The sequence below is a fragment of the Schistocerca gregaria genome, chromosome 5, assembly GCF_023897955.1.
Source record: "Schistocerca gregaria isolate iqSchGreg1 chromosome 5, iqSchGreg1.2, whole genome shotgun sequence".
NCBI classification, from domain to species: Eukaryota; Metazoa; Arthropoda; class Insecta; order Orthoptera; family Acrididae; genus Schistocerca; species Schistocerca gregaria.
Genome location: NC_064924.1, coordinates 133,295,220 through 133,319,805, shown reverse-complemented (window position 1 = coordinate 133,319,805; position 24,586 = coordinate 133,295,220). Strand labels below are relative to the sequence as shown.

At 44.8% G+C, this 24,586-nt stretch overlaps 1 protein-coding gene across 1 annotated transcript in view; it reads right to left on the bottom strand.

Moving 5' to 3' along the window:
* Positions 1-1,214: 1,214 nt before the first annotated feature.
* Positions 1,215-24,586, bottom strand: part of LOC126272580 (uncharacterized) — a 97,310-nt gene continuing 73,938 nt past the window's right edge. Inside the window, exon 7 of the mRNA XM_049975506.1 lies at positions 1,215-3,397. Coding sequence (XP_049831463.1) covers positions 1,905-3,397 — 1,493 coding nt within the window. The 3' untranslated portion in view covers positions 1,215-1,904. The remainder of the gene's footprint in view (positions 3,398-24,586) is intronic.

Here is a 24,586-nt window from a genome sequence, read left to right as displayed (position 1 = left end):
GAACAACGCCTAGTCGCAAGGACTCAATATAGAGTCGCACTCTGATTCGCTATCTACAGAGGTGCTCTCCCAGTGAATGACTGAGGAGAGATTTGTTCCTCGCTCTTTGAGTACACGTACGAGCGCGCACGCTCTCGTTACGTGTTCTCGCTCCAAGAGCGACAACGGAACGGCCCCTCTCCATGCCAGACGTGAAGAGGTTTATCTTTCGGTCTCTTCCATTACTCCTTCAGCTCAAGACATCGTCTGCCAATCAGCGTTGCTCTTCTAAAACGGGAGAATGACGTTTCGTTTAAGGCGACCAACGCGGAAATCTGTAGCATAGGCGTTTGGCGTTTGCTGTCTCCCTGTGAAACTCTCTGAAACTGCATGCTATATTTGTAAAGAATGCGTAGGCTGGGCGCTCCCACACAATGTAGCGGAATTTGCTTTTAAGCTGAACACGGGGTCGTTCTTCCTTTCCACTTGGGCAAATGCTGTCCGCTCCACGGGCGCCCGAGGTTGACTCGTTCTCCGAAGGGAATGGCCTCCAAGGATGGGGTGTGCCTCTCTCGAACTACAAGCTCCTGTGACAGTCGAATTTATGTGTGTACGCCAGCCTCGAGTATTTCAATCTGGGTGCGCATTTGCGATTTATTAGTTATTTGCATATCGTTTACAGGAATTCATTCAACATTGACTTTATCTTATCGAGATTGGGTTCGAATGAATCGTCTTGATGTGTGGAATATGATTGTGAGGGAGGAATATGTAGGCAATGAAGGTCAGGAGACCACGACGTCTTACACAATATGTTATTTAAACATATTAAATTCCCTACTAAAACGTACTGTTCATTTCTGTAGGGTTAACTGTTGGCGCATAGCGAGCGAGAGATTATAAAAATCTTGCATGTGGTATTTAAAGGAGTCGTGGGTTGAATAAAACCCAGAGGTCTGGGCGGCTGAACCATCCTACATATCCTTCATCATCAGCAATATTTCTCTTTTATCAGAGAAATAAGGAAAACTATCAATATAACACTGGAACCCAAATCAGTCTTCCCAAGGATATCGATCCGTTAACAGTGATAAAGAAAGGAATGTGAATACATCAATTGAACAACCTGCTGGAGCATTTTAAATTTTATACAAATTATGAGATAAGGTATAAGACTTTCTGTTCAGTAATGCCTCCTATTCAAATGAACAGTATCTTTATACAAACACTGAAAATAGTTTCGGATTACTTTATTATTAAAATTGCATAGTTATAAAGTAGTCTTACGTGGTGATACATCATTTTATTGTATTTTGCTCCATTTAAATTAAATGTGCATGTTTGACTTCTGTCCTCATTGCAAAGATCGCCTGTGTTTGACTTCCACGTAATGTGGTAAACAATGAAAATCACAGCAGTACAGCACGCGTTATGGTGGACCAAGTGTGACCAGGCGTGGACACTGTAAACGAGCTCCCTTTAATGTTAAACTACATTGAACACACAAAAACACTCTTGCCTTGATAGTTCATAGGCGAAGTACTGGTGCTAAACTGTTCGCATTGACCCTGTGCCTATAGTCATGCTGTACAAATGGAGAAGATGACTTAATTATTGACGACGCCTTTGGCACCATAGTTTTATTAATCTCCATTGCATGATGTAATTTTAGTAAGTAACTAAAAGATTCCGTGCCTGTATTAGTTTAGTAATTTCTCTGTTACTTAAGCTTTACTGTTTCAGTGTTTCTTATTTCCGATGCTAACGTTTTGCTAATGAAAGTGTCTTTATGTTCAGGATTTTTTTTACTTCTGATGAAGGTACATTTATATATACCGAAACCTTGGTCAAGAATATTAATAAATTTTTATCCTGCAACTGTTTTGGCGGTCATCCTTTACCGTGAAAACTAAAACCGTTGTGAGTCACACTGCTGTTTCCAAAACGTTCTGTGCCGCCTTCTGTCTGCGCTTTCCCACATTTCTGCGGGCCGAAGAGCACAGATCCTCCCCTGGTATGATGATGTCAGGGCTCCACCATCGCTGAAGGCGGTGTCTGAGCTGGGGCAGCGCGGAACCGTTGCAGACGAAGAGCACGAAGATGGCGGGACCCTGCAGCATGGTGGCCAGGTGCACACAGTAGACGTATCGGGCCACCCCTTCTGCCTGGTGGAAACCCACGCGGGCCACAATTCCCAGTCCGCTCAGGAGGAAAGTCTTCACCGACAGCAGAAGCATCTGCTTCCTCGTGCCGAATTTGTTGGTGGTGACGCTCAACTTGGACATCGACTGCCGCGTACGAAAGCACGTGTAAGCTACGATGAGGAAGAGCATCAAGTTGCAAGCCACTGACAATGAGATGGCAGTCAGGAGGAGCGCCCGGCTGTGGAACAAGTACTGCTCGCTCACGCGTTCGAGAGAGACGAAGGTGGACGAGACCACAGTCCAGAGGGACAGAGCGTACGTCACGTAGACGCGGAAGAGGCGACTGGCTTCGCAAGCGTCGAGATCATCCGGCAGTCTGAGGTGGCGAACGCCGGAGAACACCAGGTAGCAGAACGTGTTGAGCCAGATGCAGCTGAGGAGTGTGAGCGAGCTGTCCAGCTGGACAGTGGTCGCCAGGTCTGGAACGCCAAACATGCGGTACGCGACTTCTGAACACAAGATCTGCGTTATTCCCGTGAATTGGAAACACAGTAGTAACTTGCCAGGCAGATTGCGCAACTTTGGCAGGTATAAGTACACCCCGGCAGTCACACACCTGAAGAAAATATTTACGGAGATCAGTGAAACTTCCAAAGACTGGAGATGGTCAATCTTAAAATTTCTGTACTTCATTGTAGGGTTGCTTAAGACTTCCATCGACGTAACGTTTCTCTCGGAATAGAAGTGCGATACAAATCCTGCGGAAACATCCAACGTCGGCTCCATCCTGTTCCATTCGTACGAGTACTGAAGACTGCAGGTGGAGTGAACAGTTTGACTAAAGAATTTCTTACACTTGAAGGACAAAACAGCTCTGGAGACAGAACACACGATGTCTAGGGATTTGTTTGGTGCACACGACTTTCCTTCATAATGCGGAAAGAAGCAGAGAGCTTCTCTCACAGATTTTATCATCCTGTAGGGAACGTCCTCACACATAGTCTTCGAACTGATGACCATCCAGGAGAGCAAACAGATGTTGATGTTTACCCTCTGCGTGTACGCCAAGTAACTGGTTACCGGGATGTAAGACAACCCATACATAAGATCTCTGCGTAGCTGTAGGTGGCACACCTCCCGTTTCCGAAGAGTTTGCTCTGAAGTGTCTTCCAGAGGACATCCAGGGCGCTCCAGCAAGTCCACCATGAACTGCACGCAGCTGCTATCTACCGACATGCGGCTGTCACTTAGGTCTTCCAGTTGCCACTCATGATCTGTAACAAACACAATGTGCGCGATGTGCAGAAAATGGAGTGAACAACAAACCAATTTAAAGGAACCAAAAAAGATCCAAGTTCTCGAATACTGAATACCTTCCCCATCACTTTTACTCCTGAACTGCAATGTGATCGTTTAACTGGCCGTTTAATTGCATGAAACACACCAAAAGATTTTTGCTTTGTTACTATAAAACAATGCCTACATGAAAAAAGTCGTTCAACATAAAGGATAATTTCGAGTTAAGAGATAATTTTACAGATTTAAAGAAGTGCGGTTTTGGTTTGTCAGTTTGTGTTCCAGATAAAATTAGCCTGAAAACATATTAAAAATTATGAACCATTCAAATATTAGCAGGAGTATTCCACTGAAAATTCCGGAGTTTATATTTCATGAAGGAATATATTAACAGCATTACGGACATATGTTACGAAAGTGGATGAAAAATGAATTGAAATGTAATAAAAGCTCTTCTGAAGAATAAAAACGCTACCTAATTATCGATGTAATTAAAGTTAAGTGATGTTCAGAATCATACAGCTCAATGAAGGGGTTAGTTTCACATCTAACTGTTTGAAACCGACAACTTTGGAGAAAAATAGTGCTTATTTCTTCATGTTCCATTAAATGGAATTTTGTCAGTCTGCAATATCAAACTACGTGCACCCTGTAAAGCAGGATAGGCGGTGATTTGTGGCAGATCTCACTATAAAGTACAAGGCAGCTGGTGGCCCACGCTTCTACAACCGACTGTCCGGCACACGTTGTTAAACATGGGACACCAACTCTCGAACCATGCACATACCGACTTTTACCCACCGACAAGACCACTTACCATCGATAGTTTACAGGGTCATCGAGATTGGACGACGAATAAATGGATTCCTGTCGCCTGATTGAATGAATCACGTTTTTTATCACAAGAGGACGACGTTCGTATCTAGGTGCGCAGTAATTCATTCAAATGGTGCCCGAAACATATACTGCGAGAAGAATTATACTGCTGGGGACATTCACCCGAGCTTCCGCGAATTCTGTGGAAGTAATCAAAGGCAACGACAGTTATGAACTATGTCAAAGTTATTTCGGATAGTCAGCATCCCTTCATACTCGATGTCTTCCTCAACGCAATGACATCTTATAGCAGGATAACTGACCCATTCACAACCCTGAAATCGTGCTACAGTGGTTTGAGAAGTAGTTAGTTAGAGGTTAGTAGAGATTCGCGCAGCTGTGAAATGATCTAGGTACGAATATCGGATGTGCGAAGCATACAACTACTTCCACCATCATATCTTATCAATATATCTCTCAGAGAAAATCGATGTGTAAAATCGCTAAATAAGTGTAAGGCTTCTATCAGTAGTAGTGAGATGACAGCATCAGGACACTTTTGATATCAAATTTAAATGCAAATTATTTAAATTGATCAATTAATCCCCCCTGACCCCGACGACGCCCACGACACCCCCAAATGACGTCACGTATTTTTCTCAGCCTGGATGTGGGTCCCAACACACTCCCCCATCTCCACCTGCCTCCGACCCCACCTGTCGTAATGATGTAAGTTTCGAATGTTGGTGAGAATTTCGAATTTTAGCGTGAATTTCGATTTTGAGGGGGAATTTCTTTGTCCCACGGTTCTGCTGACAACCCACCCCGCCACCCACCAGGGAATTTTCAGGAAATTAAAATTGGCAGTATCCTTTTAGGGACTCAAACTCTGGTCCTCTTGGAAGGAAAGCCCAAGTGCACTCCACAACAAATGGAAATTGCCCAGATGCAGGAGAGGAAGGCCAGGTTAGTGCTTTATTTTTCTTGTTCGGATAATGAATTAAAGATAGGTCCTAATTACGTAATTAATCATAAATATTGCGCCTAATTACAAAACCTATGTGTAACACTGCACAAGGACGGCATAAAATCGCAATGCATTCAAAAAACTGACGATACCATACAACTGGTGTTATCCTGCTCTGAAAAGATTTCAGAATACCACTCGAAACTAGTGACAGACACATTCAAACTCTACGCTTCACCAATAGGCAGGCAGGAAAAAGGCAGGGGTGAACTATCTTTCTGGCTTAGATATGTTCAACTGACAGTATCCTGGTGTTGGACAAAGTTTAAAAAGTGTATTACCTGTAAGCGTACAGTATCTATCGTTGTTAGACAGCAGAGTTCACTGCAGATGCCTGCTCAAAAACTACCATGTGGTCCAAGTAACAGAAGCCAATACATACTACCATAACTGACGGAAACAATGCATCACAGTTCTAATTACACTTCGAAATTTTCGTGAAAAATCAGCTCTCACAATGAATGGGTCATAATGCAACACGTGTGCTGGGGAAAATCGTCGTCCTAAAAGGTTACAGCGGTAGCTGAATGTGTGTTCTCCTCGATGTACAATCAAAAACTGCGGAAAATCGAGGCCCCCTATCCCTCATCTCCCTCCCTCCTTCCTTCCCTTCCACCCTTCCTTCCTTCCCCCTCCCTCCCACCACCAACAAACAGGAAACAGGATTTGGACTGGAAACCGTCGACATCAATCCACGAATACAGACAGCACTCAGAACAGCTGAGCCTTGGTTGGAGAGATGGCGTATTAAAGTAAACGTTGACAAGTGCAAAGCAGTTCTGTTCACTCGTAGACCGAAACTACTACGCAAACATCAACACAGTAGACCGATAACACTACATACACGCCCAATACCTTTCCGAGAGAAAGTCAGGTACCTAGGTTCTAACATTCTGCGTGGTGTCTGTTTGTTCTAAGTCGTGTCTCCCTATCACTTTCGCGCAACGACGCTCTGAGCGTGTTTTTTTGGGAATTGACTAGTTTGAGCCTGGGACCTGTTGCTGGTAAGGAGACGCCAGACCACACATGACATGTAGAATTCAGAAGAGTTCAGTGAGACTAGCGATGATATAACCAAATACTTAATAATCTCAGCGTCAGCTCCACTGCACTCCCTGTAAAAGAATCTTAATACTAACTAAATTTAGTGGAAGGGGTTCAAGACTTTCCTATTTTAATACGGGACTGCGTTCAACAAAAATGTGAACCAATATTGCCTGAGTTGGTTTCTAAGTCTACAATGGATCGAAGGCTGACCTATGCCATATCACATCTGTAATCTAGGTTTAAATTAAGTTTCACAAAAGAGAAAACTATCAAAATGGTCTACAGTGACCCTCAGTTATCTTTAATTACTTATCTAACTTGTCGTAAATTACAGTGGCTGATGTGGCTTCTCAGTAATTATACAACAGAAAAATCATAGTGTTTCAGATTTTAACTTACGTAGCAAATGTGAATACCATGAGCTTTAATTGACGATCGACACTAGTATTATGCAAAAAGGGGGTGTAACAGATGAGACTTCTGCAGCTGTGAGTGAAGCTTTATGCGCTGTTATGCGGCATCACGTAAATTCATTACCTTGTCGTTGGTTAGGCAGTGTCAGGGGGCGGCGGGTGACGTAGCTCCATACAGCTCGCCGTCTCCGAAGCAACTTTCTCCTAACTTCTCCTTACTACAATTTACCAAATTTTTTAAAAACCATCTGTCTGTGTTTTCATCTGACCAATCCGGGTCTCAATGTTAACCTTAAGCTCCCCCTACAAAAATTCTGTCTATCCAATGAGAAACGTTATAGTTTTCGTGGTGGGGCAATGTTTTTAACGTTTTCAACGTAACAGAGACGCGAAAAAGTCTCACGCTAAAACTTGCAGCTGGTGTGGCCCTTTAAGTGTTACTGTAAGATCTATACTGTCCTTCTGGAGGGCTCTATCTTTTAACATGGGGTGGGGGGTGGTCCTGGCGGTTACTTTTCGTGGTGGGGGAATGTTTTTAACGTTTGGGCCGGCCGCGGTGGTCTCGCGGTTCTAGGCGCGCAGTCCGGAACCGTGCGACTGCTACGGTTGCAGGTTCGAATCCCGCTTCGGGCATGGATGTGTGTGATGTCCTTAGGTTAGTTAGGTTAAGTAGTTCTAAGTTCTAGGGGACTAATGACTACAGCAGTTGAGTCCCATAGCGCTCAGAGCCATTTGAACCACTTTTTTTTAACGATTGCAGTGTAACAGAGACTCGAAAAAGTCTCAGGCTAAAACTTGCTGCTGGTGTGGCGCTTTTAGTGTTATCATAAGATCTATACTGTTGTTCTAGAGGGCTCTATCTTTTAACCTGGGCTGGGGGATGGTCCTGGTGGTTGGCCGGTCACGTGGGTGTCCGTCCCTTATCGTAGGGCCTTCTAGCTTAACACGGTTCTGCTCTCGACTTCTGTCCTCATTTCTCCTCTCGGAACTGCGTCTGTCTCATGGTGGGAAGGTATGACATGCATTTAGGCATTCTTGTGTTAGTCTGTGGTATTCCATTTGCTCACTCGTTACTCGTATTACTTTGGTTAATTTAATGTCACGATTTATTCAGCTATGTGACATACTGCTGGGTTTGCTTATCATGTCAGTGTTTTCATGGAAGGTGTTGGATTTCCCTGACACCTTACAAGGTGTCTGGCTGGACCGGAAACTTACTGTGGTCCACAGCGAGAACGATGCCAACAGACCGCACGCAAGCCTCAAACAGCTCTACCCAATGCTTAACAGGGAAAGCACATTGAATAGGAGGGTGTCGAGGTCCATATATATGACACTAATTAGACCTCTGATGACGTACGCAGCTCCGATCTGGGGATATGCAGCTCCCACACGACTGCGCCGCCTGCAGATCATACAGAACAAAGTGCTACGAATCATTAGCAACGCTCCACGCTACACACGCTCCGTGGATCTTCACTATGAATATCGCCTTGAAACCCTCAAGGAAATAAGGAAGTATTCAAAAAACATGCCACACGACTATACAGGAAATCGAGACACTCGAACAATCCAATCACTCTGGGAAACTACGATCACAACCATAGGTGGAAGCAAAAGCGGCCAAAGACACTACTAGCTAGGGCATAGCCACCTATGGTAAACTAACATACTCCAGCAAACGACAAACGTCGGCAAGCCCCTGCATATCGGCAACGCTGACTTGTAATTGCCAGCAGCTATTAGAGCCGACCAACAGGCCAAAGCAGGGTTACCGACGAGCTCGCCTACTGACGCACAAACAAACCGCCAACAGTACCTTACACTGTGCATCCGATATATGACCTGTCCGACACAAAAACGATAATAAAACTAACTGCTGCCAGTTGCTGACTGAGCGAGAGCTCTACACCGGCACCCAGCGGCAGCCTCCGAGCTACACCACCGCACAACGTCAAAGGTATCGACATGCATGATACCTACTACTAACAAAGCCTACCCTTGCACGACCTATCGCAGGCAGCAAGACATTCGCTACTACGCTTACCACCCGGCCTAACTATCGCAGAGGTTTTTAATCACTTGGCTCTTGCCTTTTCACTTTCTTTACTCATCCCTTCCAACCGCTACCCTTCGTTCGACTTCGACCAAATCTATATCCAGATGAGCGCGTATTAATGGTTAACCTTAACGAGACGTACGCAATCATCGCTGTTTGAAAACGGTTCAAATGGCTCTGAGCACTGTGGGACTTAAATTTTAAGGTCATCAGTCCTCTAGAACTTAGAACTACTTAAACCTAACTAACCTTAGGACATCACACACATCCATGCCCGAGGCGGGATTCGAACCTGCGAACGTAGCGGTCGCGCGGCTCCAGACTGTAGCGCCTAGAACCGCTCGGCCACCCCGGGCGGCAACATCGCAGTACCCACATGCTGCGACACCTCACATTGGTGAAAACTAACCCTTATGCATTGACGCGATGGCCTTACCCAACTGAAAACGGAGAGTTTGCAGCACAACCCTGCCTCTACAGAGGACACTCCAGATTGCTTTTTCGAAGTCGGATGGTGGGACACAGGAAGTCTTGCGGCTAGAGCGACCACAGCCTCACACAGCAGTGTCTTCGGTACAATGCGCTCCTCCGAGCACTGCTGGGCAGTTAGCGTTTCGACGCCGACAAAAGCTATAGAATAGAGTGTGGTGCCAGTATGCCTCAGAACAAAACTATGATAAATGAGGGCTATGCCGACTGTGGGTTGTTTGTCTAAAGGAACAACCATGACCTGTTAGGGAACTTGTTAACCACGTTGTTCCGAGCACTGGACTCTAACATTTGTATTTAATGTCTACATGACTCCTATAACAAAGCAACTATTAAGAAAGGAAAACACAATCGCGACAGTAATAAATGTCCTCTCTCCACGAAAATAGGTACACTCAGTTTTCTCTTGGTTTTATTAGCAGAATCGGTATAGTTTTAATGTTAAATTGCAAGATACAATTTGCATCTCATATTTTGCTATATCCAGCCTAGTACACTGACACCAATTACATATGATCACATGTGTATTACAAATATTTAAGACACGTGAAATAACATTGAAGAATAGACCTTTCACGCCATTAACTCAGATATCGGAAAGAAAACACAATCATTTTACATTCTACAACAAGAAGCTATGATTCACGAGGACGTACCTGTTTTGTACACTATGGCAGGATTCGTTTTACCATTACAATGCTATATCATACAGGCGTTTACGAAACAAATCGTGAGAGTCTGTCTTTAATCAATACCTTCTGTAAGATTCTACTACACATCTCTTCGGTTACATCGAAATCAAATACCATCTGCATGCTTACATTTGAAATTTCTTATGCATATCTCCACCGACATGTCTGTAAGTTTTCTGTAATACAACGGCAGATTCTTACGTTCTTTCATTTCTAGACTCCACAATGAACTACAATTCAAGTAGTGTCTACATTAGCCGGCCGCGGTGGTCTCGCGGTTCTAGGCGCGCAGTTCGGAACCGTGCGACTGCTACGGTCGCAGTTTCGAATCCTGCCTCGGGCATGGATGTGTGTGATGTCCTTAGGTTAGTTAGGTTTAAGTAGTTCTAAGTTCTAGGGGACTAATGACCACAGCAGTTGAGTCCCATAGTGCTCAGAGCCATTTGAACCATTTTTTTGTCTACATTATAATTGGAGGTTATGAAGTTTGAAATTACACCTTTTTTTTTAAAAAACACACTATTGTGACGACGATAATAAAAAAAACAGTCATGAGTCCACGAGAATAGAGACAACAGATTCCTATAATTTATACGAGTAAAATCAGCGTACTTTAGAGAGAACTGTCTGCAGCCTAATTTTAACCAGTTATAGCACTCCTTGTAATAGAATCTCCTACACTACTGGCCATTAACGCTACACAACGAAGACGTCGAGCTACAGACGTGAAATTTAACCGACAGGAAGAAGATGCTGTCATATGCAAATGATTAGCTTTTCAGAGCATTCACAGAAGGTTGGCGCCGGTGGAGACACCTACAACGTCCCGACATGAGGAAAGTTTCCAACCGATTTCTCATACACTAACAGCAGTTGACCGGCGTTCCCTGGTGAAACGTTGTTGTAATGCCTCGTGTAAGGAGGAGTAATGCGTACCATCACGTTTCCGACTTTGATAAAGGTCGGATTGTAGCCTATCGCGATTGCGCTTTATCGTATCGCGACATTGCTCCTCGCGTTGGTCAACATCCAATGACTGTTAGCAGAATATGGAATCGGTGGTTTCAGGAGGGTAATACGGAACGCCGTGCTGAGTACCAACGGCCTCGTATCACTAACAGTCGAGATGACTGGCATCTAATCCGCACGGCTGTAACGGATCTTGCAGCCACGTCTCCATACCTGAGTCAACAGATGGGAACGTTTGCAAGACAACAACCTACTGCACGAACAGTTCGACGACGTTTGCAGCAGCATGGACTATCAGCTCGGAGACCACGGCTGCAGTTACCCTTGACGCCGCATCACAGACAGGAACGCCTGCGATGCTGTACTCAACGACGAACCTGGGTGCACGAATGGCAAAACGTCATTTTTTGGGATGAATCCAGGTTCTGTTAACAGCATCATGATGGTCGCATCCGTGTTTGGCGACATCGCGGTGAACGCACATTGGAAGCGTGTATTCGTCATCGCCATACTGGCGTATCAGCCGGCGTGATGGTATGGTTACACGTCTCGTTCGCATTGACGGCACTTTGAACAGTGGACGTTACATTTCAGATGTGTTACGACCCGTGGCTCTACCCTTCATTCGTTTCCTGTGGAACCCTGCATTTCAGCAGCATAATGCACGCCGATTGTTATAGCTCCTGTACGGGCCTTTCTGGACACAGAAAATGTTCGACTGCTGCCCTGGCCAGCACATTCTCCAGATCTCTCACTATTTGAAAACGTCTGGTCAATGGTGGCCGAGCAACTGGCTCGTCACTAAACGCCAGTCACTACTCTTGATGAAGTGTGGTATCGTGTTGAAGCTGCATGGGCAGCTGTACCTGTACACGCCATCCAAGCTCTTTTCGACTGAATGCCCAGGCGTATCAAGGCCGTTATTACGGCCAGAGGTGGTTGTTCTGGGTAATGATTTCTCAGTGTCTATGCACCCAAATTGTTGAAAATGTAATCACATGTCAGTTCTCGTATAATGTATTTGTCCAATGAATACCCGTCCATCATCTGCATTTCTTCTTGGTGTAGCAGTTTTAATGGCCAGTAGCGTATAAGGCATTACCATGTCTCTCTCCCAATATATCGAAAAACAATAACCGTCTGCAAGTTGTCGTTGAGCATATCCCTCCACTGGAGCTGGATGCCACTGCTCGAAGACCTTTGCGCAGATCTACACAAAGTTGTTTTATCTGTACTGGAGGAAGACCATATCTAGCAAGCTAATAATCATACGAGAGGTCTCCTGTATTGCACTTTCATCAGTAGTGTGAAAATCTTTCATTCCCCTTATGGCTATCGCATTTTTCCATTTCAAATCCATACCTTCCCTTACGACAGGTCATAGTCATTTTCGTTGCATGTGTCGGAACACCCACATACTTTATAAACCTGCTGCTCAAGGTGAATCTCGCATTCCCTACCACTACTAACTACTACCAATAACTGAATACTGGCGATACGAAACAATACTGACCGTATATCAGCGATGGGTGGACATGTCTCATACGTTTTTACTCATGTCTGGTACCCCTGTGTCTTAGAAAGAGAGGTATAATCGTCTTAGAAGCAACCATGTAACTTTCATATGTGGTCTTGGTTCTACAGCTGTCTGCGATTTTGAATCATGTCTTTCCATTCAACCAGATACCTGGTTTGGATTACAGCCACTAGTAAATCATATTCGTGGCACTCTCATATCTCGAACCGAGTCACTTTCTTCGATCAGTAAAATTCCAACGTGGTTTTAGTTAGTCCCTATGCATCTTGTAACTGCTCCTCAGATGCTACTCCGCCATCCCTGCAGCTTTACGCATGTGATCTTGCCATTTTAAGTCACCTACATCTACATGGATACTCTGCAAATCACATTTAAGTGGCTGGCAGAGGGTTCGTCGAACCACCTTCACAATTTCCTATTATTTCAATCTCGTATAGCGCGCGGGTAGAACGAACACCAACATCTTTCCGTACGAGCTCTGATTTCTCTTATTTTATCTTTTTCATCGTTCCTCCCTATGTAAGTCAGTGTCAACAGTCAACAAAATATTTTCGCGTTCGGAGGAGAAAGTTGGTGATTGGAATTTAGTGAGAAGATTCCGTCGCAACGAAAAATGCCTTTCTTTTAATGATGTCCATCCCAAATCCAGTATCATTTCTGTGACACTCTCTCCCATATTTCGCGATAACACAAAACGTGGTGCCTCTCTTTGAACTTTTTCGGTGTACTCAGGCAGTCCTATCTGGTAAGGATCTCACACCGCGCAACAGTATTCTAAAAGAGGACGGACAAGCGTAGTGTATGCAGTCTGCTTAGTAGGTCTGTCACATTTTCTAAGTGTCCTGTCAATGAAACGCAGTCTTTGGTTAGCCTTCCCCACAACATGTATTCCTTCCAATTTAAATTGTTCGTAATTGTAATTCCTAGGTATTTAGTTGAATTTACGGCTTTTAAATTAGACAGATTTATCGTGTAACCGAAATTTAACACTTTCTTTTTAGCACTCATGTGAATGACCTCACACTTTTAGTTATTTAAGGTCAACTGCCGCTTTTCACACCATTTAGATATTTCTTCTAAATCGGTTTGCAGTTTGTTTTGATTTTCTGATGACTTTATTAGTCGATAAACGATAGCGTCATCTGCAAACAACCGCAGACGGCTAATAACATTGTCTCCCAAATCGTTTATATAGATACGGAACAGCAAAGGGCGTATAACACGACCTTGGGGAACGCCAGAAATCACTTCTGTTTTACTCGATGACTGTCCGTCAGTTACAACGAACTGTGACCTCCCTGAAAGGGAATCACAGATCCAGTCACATAACTGAGTCGATATTCCATAAGCACGTAATTTCACTACTAGCCGCTTGTGTGGCACAGTGTCAAAAGCCTTCCGAAAATCCAGAAATACAGAATCGATCTGAAATCCCTTGTCAATAGCACTCAGCACTTCATATGAATAAAGAGCTAGTTGTGTTTCACTAGAACAATGTTTTCTAAAACCCATGTTGACTGTGTGTCAATTGACCGTTTTCTTCGAGGTAATTCATTAAGTTCGAACACAATATATGTTCCAAAATCCTGCTGCATATCGACATTAACTATATGGGCATGTAATTTAGTGGATTACTCCTACTACCTTTCTTGAATATTAGTGTGACCTGTGCAACTTTCCGGTCTTTTGGTACGGATCTTTCGTCGAGCGAACGGTTGAATATGATAGTTAAGTATCGAGCTAATGCATCAGCATACTCCGAAAGCAACCTAATTGGTACACAGTCTGGACCAGAAGACTTGCTTTTATTGATTTAAGTTGCTTCACTACTCCGAGGATATTTGCTTCTACGTTAATGTTGGCAGCTGTTCTCGATTCGAATTCCGGAATATTTACTTCGTCTTCTTTTGTGAAGGCATTTCGGAAGGCTGCGTTTAGTAACTCTATTTTGGTAACACTGTCTTCTATAGAATCTCCATTGCTGTCGCGCAGAGAAGGCATTGATTGTTTCTTGCCGCTCACATACTTCATATACGACCAGAATCTCCTTGGATTTTCTGCCAGGTTTCGAGACCAAGTTCCGTTGCGGAAACTGTTATAGGCATCTCGCATTGAAGTCCGCACAAATTTCGAGTTTCTGTGAAAGATCGCCAATCTTGGGGATTCTGCGTCTGTTTAAATTTGGGATGTTTGTTTAGTTGTTTCTGCAACAGTATTCTAACCCGCTTTCTGTACCAAGGAGGATCAGCTCCGTCGTTTGTTAATTTATTTAGTAGAAATCTCTCAATTGCTGTCGATACTATTTCTTTGAATTTAAGCTACATCTGGTCCACACTTACATTATTAATTTGTAATGAGTGGAGATTGTCTCTCAGGATGGCGTCAAGAGAATTTTTATTTGATTTTTTGAATACGTATATTTTTCGCTTATTTTTCCAGTATTTGGGGATTACAATATTTAGTTTTGCTGTGACAGCCCTGTGTTCACCAATCCCTGAATCGGTTTTGATGCTCGTTATTAACTCAGGATTATTTGTTGTTTACTATTCGCTTGAGCTGATGAACTAATTGCTCGAGATAATTTTCAGAGAATGCGTTTAGCACTATTTCGTATGATGCGTACATCCGGAATTAAACATGTATTTTCGCCAACATATCGAGGGTAAATTAAAGTCAACATCAACTATTATCGTATGATTCGGGTACGTGTGTGAAATCCAACTAAAATTTTCTTTGAACCTTTCAGCAAATGTATCATCTGAATTGGGAGGTCGGTAAAACGATCCAATTATTACATTATTCTGGTTGCCAACAATGACCTCTGCCCATACTAACTGACAGGAAGTATCTACTTCAATTTTGCGAGAAGTTATACTTTTTCTGATAGCAACAAACACGCCTCCGCCAACCGTGTTTAGCCTATCCTTTCGGAACACCATTAGGTTCTTCGCAAAAATTTCGGCTGAGCTTATATCCGGCTTTAGCCAGCTTTCACTGTCTACAACGATTTGAGTATCAGTGCTTTCTATTAGCGCTGGTCGTGCGGTAGCGTTCTCGCTCCCCACGCCCGGGTTCCCGGGTTCGATTCCCGGCGGGGTCAGTGATTTTCTCTGCCTCGTCATGGCTGGGTGTTGTGTGATGTCCTTAGGATAGTTAGGTTTAAGTAGTTCTAAGTTCTAGGGGACTGATGACCATAGATGTTAAGTCCATAGTGCTCAGAGCCATTTGAACCATTTTTTCTATTAGCGCATGGAGCTCTGGTACTTTCCCAACACAGCTACGACAATTTACAACTGTTATACCAGTGGTTCCTGTATCTACGTTCCTTCAGTGTTTAGCCTGCACCCTTTATGACTGAAGCCCTTCTTGTGTTTTCCCGAGACCCTCTACCCTAAAAAACGAACAGTCCACGCCACATAGCCCCTGCTACCCGTGTAGCCGCGTCCTGCTCATAGTAGACACCTGACCTATTCAGCGGAACCCGAGACCCAACCACCCTTTGACACAAGTCGAGGAATCATGCCTGAGCAGAAGTCCTAGGGGGCTACACCATTTTATCAAAAGTATCCGGACACATCCAAAAACATACGATTTTAATATTAAGTGCATTGTGCTGCCACCTGCTGCCAGGTCCTCCATATCAGCGACCTCAGTAGTCGTTAGACATCGTGAGAGAGCAGAATGGGGCGCTCCACGGAACTCACACACTTCGAACGTGGTAGGTGATTGGGTGTCGCTTCGGTCATACGTCTGTACGCGAGATTTCCACATTCCTAAACATTCTTAGGTCCACTGTTTCCGTTGTGATAAGGAAGTGGGAACGTAAAAGGACACGTATAGCACAAAAGCGTACAGGCCGACCTCGTCTGTTGATGATAGAGACCGCTGACAGTTGCAGAGGGTCGTAATGTGTAATAGGCAGACCTCTATCATGACCACCACACAGGAATTCCAAACTGCGTCAGGATCCGCTACAAATACTATGACAGTTAGGCGGGAGGTGAGAAAACTTGGATTTCATGGTCGAGCGACTGCTGATAAGCCACACATCACGCCGGTAAATGCCAAACGACGCCTCGCTCCATGTAAGGCGCGTAAACATTGTAAGATTGAACAATGGAAAAACGTTGTGTGGAGTGACGAATCGCGATACTCAATGTGGCGATCCGATGGCAGGGTGTCGGAATGGCGAATGTCCGGTGAACGTATCTGCCACCGTGTCTAGGCGTGTCGGAGGCGGTGGTGCTATGGTGTGCTCGTGTTTCTTATGGAGGGGGCTTGCATCCCTTGTTTTGCGTGGCACTATTACACCACAGGCTTACACTGATGTTTTAAGCGCCTTCTTGCTTCCCAATGTTGAAGAGCAATTCGGGGACGGCGATTGCATTTTTCAGCACGATCGAGCACGTGTTCATAAAGCACGGCCGGTGGTGGAGTGGTTACACAACAATAACGTCTCTGTAATGGACTGGCCTGCACAGAGTCCTGACCTGAATCCTATAGAACACCTTTGGGATGTTTTGGAACGCCGACTTCGCGCCAGGCCTCACCGACGGACATCGACACCTCTCCTCAGTGCAGCATTCCGTGAAGGCTGGGCTGCCATTCCCCAAGAAACCTTCCAGCACCTGATTGAAAGTATCCCAGCGAGAGTGGAAGCTGTCATCAGCGCTAAGGGTGGGCCAACACGATACTGCATGTGTTCTGATTGGTACAGAACAATTCTTCTACATGGGAGCGAGTATTCGACAGCAGAGGAATACGAGAAAACGCTGAGATGGAAGCACCTGTAGTAAGGTAAACAGTCTTTTATTTTTCGTCGAGGCAACATTCTACTGTATGTCTACTGAGGTAATAGTGAGACACGCCAGTTGACTGCTGTCTTTGATGCTTTCCTTGATAAAAGAGAATCACCTGCATCTAAACATACTTGCATATACTTTAAAGGATGAGAGAGAGTGGATGGAGTGATCCGTTGAGATGGAGTTGTAACGACGATTTAGTATTTAATGGTTGACTGATGATGCACTCTAGAGGGAGAGGGACATGTTGCTGCAGGGCATTTTACCATTTTTTCCGTCTGGAGAATGTATGTCAGGTGCTGGAAATATAATTCTAACATTGGGATATAGTCAGTTTTTGAGTTGTATTCCGATTTTAAGCCGTCGTTGTGCAGCGCTACGCATGTAGTTGTGTTATTAGGTCCGATCTTTATTATTAGTTAGGTAATTGAGACTTACCTTTACTTCGTTATCCTGGCAAAAATAAATAAATTACACTAACCTAACCTTCTTCTCCTGCACCTGGACTGTTTCCATGTGTTGGGATCTGCACTAGGGGGTTTCCTTGCAGTAGAATCAGGGTTCACGTCCCAGAAAGGGCACAGCAATTTTTAATTCCCTATCAGTTCCAAGTAGCTCTGGTGGTATAACTGTGTTAGGCTTGTGCTCTTGGGCTTTTCATCCAGGAGGACCACGTTTCGAGTCCCGGAAACGGTACCACTAATTTTAATTTCGAGCCAAGACATCAGCATAGCCCTGGGAGAAAGGAACTACCACCAAAATTCGAAATTCCGCCAAAATTCGATATTCCCACCAACAGGGTGGGTGGGGGAGGAGGGAATGTGGAGGGCGTGAGGGGGTTGGGGCCCATGTGCGGGCTGAGAAAAGCACGAGACGTCATACAGGAGTGGGGATGGGCGTTGTCAGGGGCGGTGGTCGGCGTGGTCCGACGCAGGAGCGGATTAGTAGTTCAGTTTAATTAATTTGTAAACCAATTTGGTATCAAAAGTGTACTGATACCATCTCCTTACTACTTCCAGTCACTTGTTGACCAGTCTGGTGTGGGAGCAAAACGAAAGCTGAAGTTTTAAACTTGACGTTGAAGAAATCGTTCACACAGCGGAACCGTACACACATATTGTCCTTTGAACATCGATCAGACTCTCGATTGAAGCCCCCACGGCGGAGAGACACATCTGAAAGAGTGTTAATACAAATAGGTCACTAGGTCTGTATGGAATCCCAATTCGGTTTTTCAAAGAGTACTCCACGGAATTCGTGCCTTACTTAACTTACATTTACAAGCGCCTGAAAGAAATCTCAAGCGAATCTCGTGCGTTAGACGGGCAAAAGAATGGACCCCCAGAATTACGGACCAATAACACTAAAGCAGGTTTGCTGGATTATTCTTGAACATATTCTCCTTTCGAAGATAATAAATTTTCTTGAGACCGGAAAGGATATATCCACGAAACAGCATGGTTTTGCAAAGCATCGCTCGTGCGAAAATCAGCTTGCCCTTTACCCACATGATACACTTCGAACTATGGATGAAGAACAGCAGACATATACCATATCTGTAGATTTGCGGAAAGGGTTGGACAAGGCTGTTAACGAAGGTGTGAACATATGGAATAGGTTCACAGATATCTGAGTGGCTCGAAGACGTCTTAAGAAACGGAACCCAGTAATCCCAGTAAGTTGTCCTCAATGGCGAACGTTCAAATCCAGGGTATCGTCAAGAATGCCCCAGGAAAGGATGATAAGGCTGCTGATATTCTTTGTACATATAAATGCTTTGGCGGATAGGGATGTTGTTAAAAAGGTTGTTCCAATAATTACATGGAGTCCCTGGAATCCTGTTGGAAAAAAGAATGTTGACCCGTATACTGCGTCTGCAATAGTAGAAGGTGCTTCTCATTATTCATATGCTTTTCAATATTAATATGCGGCTTTTTGTTGATGATGCTGTGGTGGACGGAAGCTGAGTAAGTGTAGACGGATACAAGATGACTTCGACAAAATTTCTAGTTGGTGTGATGATTAGCAGCGAGCTATAAATGTTGAAAAATGTAAGCAAACGCGGATGAGTAGGTACAAGAAACCTATAATGATCAGGTACAGCATTAGTAGGGTCCTGCTTGTCACATTCATCTCGTTTAAATATCTGGGCGTAACTTTGCGAAACAATATGAAATGGATAGAGCATTTGAGGATTGTAGTAGGGACAGTGAATGATCGAATTCGGTTTCTTGCGAGAATTTTTGGACAGTGTGTTTCCTTTGTAAAAGAGACCGCATATAGGATGCGGGTGCGACCTGTTCTTGAGTTCTCCTCGAGTGTTTGGTATCCGTACCAGCTCGGAGTATTGGAAGACATAGAACCAAATCAAAAGCGGGATGCTATATTTGTTAGCGGTAGGTTCAAACAACTCGCATGTGTTATGGAGATGCTTCGGGAACTCCGATAGGAATCACTGGAGGGAAGGCCACGATCTTTTCGAGAAATGCTATTGAGAAAGTTTAGAGAACCGGTAATTGAAGCTGACTGCAAAAATGGGTTCAAATGGCTCTGAGCACTATGGGACTTAACATCTGAGTCCATCTGTCCCCCCCTACTTAGAACTACTTAAACCTAAGGACATCACATCTGAGGCCATCAGTCCCCTAGAACTTAGAACTACTTAAACCTAAGGACATCACACATATCCATGCCCAAGGCAGGATTCAAACCTGCGACAGTAGTGGTCGCGCGGTTCCAGACTGAAGCGCCTAGAACCGCTCGACCACATCGGCCGGCAAGCTGACTGCAGAACAATTCTGTCGCCTCCAACATAGATTGCGTATAGGGCCACGAAGATAAGAGAAATCAGGGGTCATACGGAGGCCTATTAGACAGTCGTTTTTTCCTTGTTCTATTTGTAAGTGGAACAGGACAGGGAATTACTAGTAGTGGTACGGGGTACCCTCAGCCACGCGTCATAATGTGGATTACGATGTCTCGATATAGATGTAGATGTATGTAATAACGGATTCAGCAAATTCGCCTGTTCTGAAGTCGATGGAACATAATTGGGACGCTATCGGTAGCCACCTCGATGTCCGCGAACTACCGGTCCCTAATTCACGGAAAATTGATGACATTTACATAGACACTAACAAGGGGAGGCCACGACGTTTGGAACGCGGATTTACGGCAAACTTCGAACATTCGTAGTACTCCATTAGGACAACAAAATGTGTAAGTGGTAGCGCGTACTTCTCAAGCGTTATTGAGAAAATCACAAGGTAATTTCGGTCGTCAAATATACATTCCTGGAAATTGAAATAAGAACACCGTGAATTCATTGTCCCAGGAAGGGGAAACTTTATTGACACATTCCTGGGGTCAGAGACATCACATGATCACACTGACAGAACCACAGGCACATAGACACAGGCAACAGAGCATGTACAATGTCGGCACTAGTACAGTGTATATCCACCTTTCGCAGCAATGCAGGCTGCTATTCTCCCATGGAGACGATCGTAGAGATGCTGGATGTAGTCCTGTGGAACGGCTTGCCATGCCATTTCCACCTGGCGCCTCAGTTGGACCAGCGTTCGTGCTGGACGTGCAGACCGCGTGAGACGATGCTTCATCCAGTCCCAAACATGCTCAATGGGGGGCAGATCCGGAGATCTTGCTGGCCAGGGTAGTTGACTTACACCTTCTAGAGCACGTTGGGTGGCACGGGATACATGCGGACGTGCATTGTCTTGTTGGAACAGCAAGTTCCCTTGCCGGTCTAGGAATGATAGAACGATGGGTTCGATGACGGTTTGGATGTACCGTGCACTATTCAGTGTCCCCTCGACGATCACCAGAGGTGTACGGCCAGTGTAGGAGATCGCTCCCCACACCATGATGCCGGGTGTTGGCCCTGTGTGCCTCGGTCGTATGCAGTCCTGATTGTGGCGCTCACCTGCACGGCGCCAAACACGCATACGACCATCATTGGCACCAAGGCAGAAGCGACTCTCATCGCTGAAGACGACACGTCTCCATTCGTCCCTCCACTCACGCCTGTCGAGACACCACTGGAGGCGGGCTGCACGATGTTGGGGCGTGATCGGAAGACGGCCTAACGGTGTGCGGGACCGTAGCCCAGCTTCATGGAGACGGTTACGAATGGTCCTCGCCGATACCCCAGGAGCAACAGTGTCCCTAATTTGCTGGGAAGTGGCGGTGCGGTCACCTACGGCACAGCGTAGGATCCTACGGTCTTGGCGTGCATCCGTGCGTCGCTGCGGTCCGGTCCCAGGTCGACGGGCACGTGCACCTTCCGCCGACCACTGGCGACAACATCGATGTACTGTGGAGACCTCACGCCCCACGTGTTGAGCAATTCGGCGGTACGTCCACCCGGCCTCCCGCATGCCCACTATACGCCCTCGCTCAAAGTCCGTCAACTGCACATACGGTTCACGTCCACGCTGTCGCGGCATGCTACCAGTGTTAAAGACTGCGATGGAGCTCCGTATGCCACGGCAAAGTGGCTGACACTGACGGCGGCGGTGCACAAATGCTGCGCAGCTAGCGCCATTCGACGGCCAACACCGCGGTTCCTGGTGTGTCCGCTGTGCCGTGCGTGTGATCATTGCTTGTACAGCCCTCTCGCAGCGTCCGGAGCAAGTATGGTGGGTCTGACACACCGGTGACAATGTGTTCTTTTTTCCATTTCCAGGAGTGTATATCTGTGCGTGTCCAATTACACCACGAAGCGTGGCAAAGGACTGGTGCCGGCACGGTAGCTCAGCGTGTTCGGTCAGAGGGTTAGCTGCTCTCTGTAATAAAAAATCTGAGTCAACGAAGAACACTGAATTTGAACGGGTGTCACGGGACAACCGCACCGAACAAATAAATGGAACCAAATTAGAACAATAAAATTTAAAAAAAAAACTGGTTAGCGTTCAAGCCCCGTAATCGTTGGGTCGCTGGATCGAGTCCTGTTCGTCGGTTTTTTTCATTTTCTTTACTATTTATATTACTGTAATGGGAAAAATACGTGTAATCGGATGACCTTTTATTAAATTTACACTGTTATTTGGCAGTCTACAAATTTTTATTATCACAAATAATATAATTTAATATCGACTAGTAAACGACCAAACGCATAAAGTGATACTGAAAATGTATGCTTGTCCGTGTCTTCAAAATTGTTCGCATTTAATCGAAAGATAACGAGAAATTGCTTCTCGAAGATGCTATTAAAATACAGTCGATACTGCATGACCAATTAGCAGCGCCGATGTTTAAAGAAATGCTGCGTTATGCATGGTTTGCTTCCAAATACTCGTCTGGAAGAGAGGCTTTTCAAAACGTTAACGAGGTTTGCTTCCCAACGGAAAACCTCAAAAGACCTTACGTATGCGGAAACATAGCATTAATTCAATACAGCTGGTGCCGCTTAACTTTGTTTTCCATGTTTTTACCAAAAATACAATCCTGCACCTTGTACTCGTAATGCCGAAAGCGACGATTAATTGTACATTTTCCGAAAGCCGTCTGTGCTGCTCATAAACTTGGAGGTAACAAGTCGTTACGGGCTCCTTCCAGGTATGAGTGATTTCTCAAATCACGGACAAGCATACATTTTCAGTATCACTTTATGCGTTTAGTCGTGTACTAGTCGACAGTTATGAATGTTATATTATTTGTAATAATAAAAGTTTGTAGACTGCCAAATAACAGTGTAAATTTAATAAAAGTTCATAAGATTGCACGTATTTTTTCCATTATATCAATTGTAATATAAAAAGTAAAGAAAATAACTGTGTTGAAAATAAAAAAAAAACTAACGAACGGGACTCGATCCAGCGACCCAACGATTACGTGGGCTGAACGCTAACCAGTTGTTTTATTGTTTTCATTTTGTTCGATTCATTTGTTAGGTGCGGATGTCCCATGACACCCGTTCAACTTCAGTGTTCTGTCGTTGACTCAGTTTTTTTATTACAGAGAACTGCTAACCCTCTGACCGAACACGCTGAGCTAGCGTGCGGCCACCAGTCGGCTGTCAACACATCGTGGTGTAAATGGCCACGCACAGGTATATATTTGACGACCGAAATTATCTTGTGATTTTCTCAATAAAGCTTGAGAAGTACGCGCTACTGTTTACACATTTTGTTGTCCTCATGGAGTACTACGAGTGTACGAAGATTACAGTAAATCCGCGTTACAAACGTCGTGGGCATCCCCTTGTTAGTGGTACACATCTCTGAAAATGGCTGCAAATGGTCTCCAAATAACCGAACATAACCGTTTCCTATAATGAATACCTGACGTTGTCGGCTGGAGAGCGATCGAGCTTCTGGTATGAAGATTTATTTATTTTTTTGCCTTGATACACGCGATAAAGAGAATAAAGGTGATGAAAAGCTTCAAACCAAAAGATTTTTTTTCTGCATAAACATTCCCGTTCAATGGTCGGCTCAGTTGGACGTGGGGACCCACTCCATTCCATGTACAGTAAACAATGCGCTCACCATTACGCAGCCACAACCGGCTTGCACACTTCCTTGTTTACAACTTGCATCCATGGCCTCATGAGGCCTGCAGCACACTCGAAACGCTACCATCTTGCGCTTATCAACTGAAATCGGGACTCATCTGAGCAGACCACGATTTCCCAATCGTCTTGGGTGCAACCGATATGGTCACAAGCCCAGGAGAGGCGCTGCAGGTCGTTTTGTGCTTTTAGCAAAAGCACTTTCTGCAGAATTAACTTTCAGGGAAGAATGTTTCGTACAAATGAATAAAATAAACATATAAAGAATCGCGGACCTCTTATTAACGTATAAAATGATTTGTACTACATACATCTCTTTCTGAATGCGGCACGGGGTAACCGCGCGGTCTTGGGCACAGTGGCACGGTTCGCGCGACTGGGGAGCCGTCGGAGGTTCGAGACCTCCCTCGGGCAAGGGTGTGTGTGTTGTTCTTAGCGTAAGCTAGTTTAAGTTAGATTAACTTGTGTTGTGCGACTGGATTCGTGACTTCCTGTCAGGAAGGTCGCAGTTCGTAGTAATAGACGGCAAGTCATCGAGTAAAACTGAAGTGATATCAGGTGTTCCCCAGGGAAGCGTCCTGGGACCTCTGCTGTTCCTGATCTATATAAATGACCTGGGTGACAATCTGAGCAGTTCTCTTAGGTTGTTCGCAGATGATGCTGTAATTTACTGTCTAGTAAGGTCATCCGAAACCTGTATCAGTTGCAAAGCGATTTAGAAAAGATTGCTGTATGGTGTGTCAGGTGACAGTTGACGCTAAATAACGAAAAGTGTGAGATGATC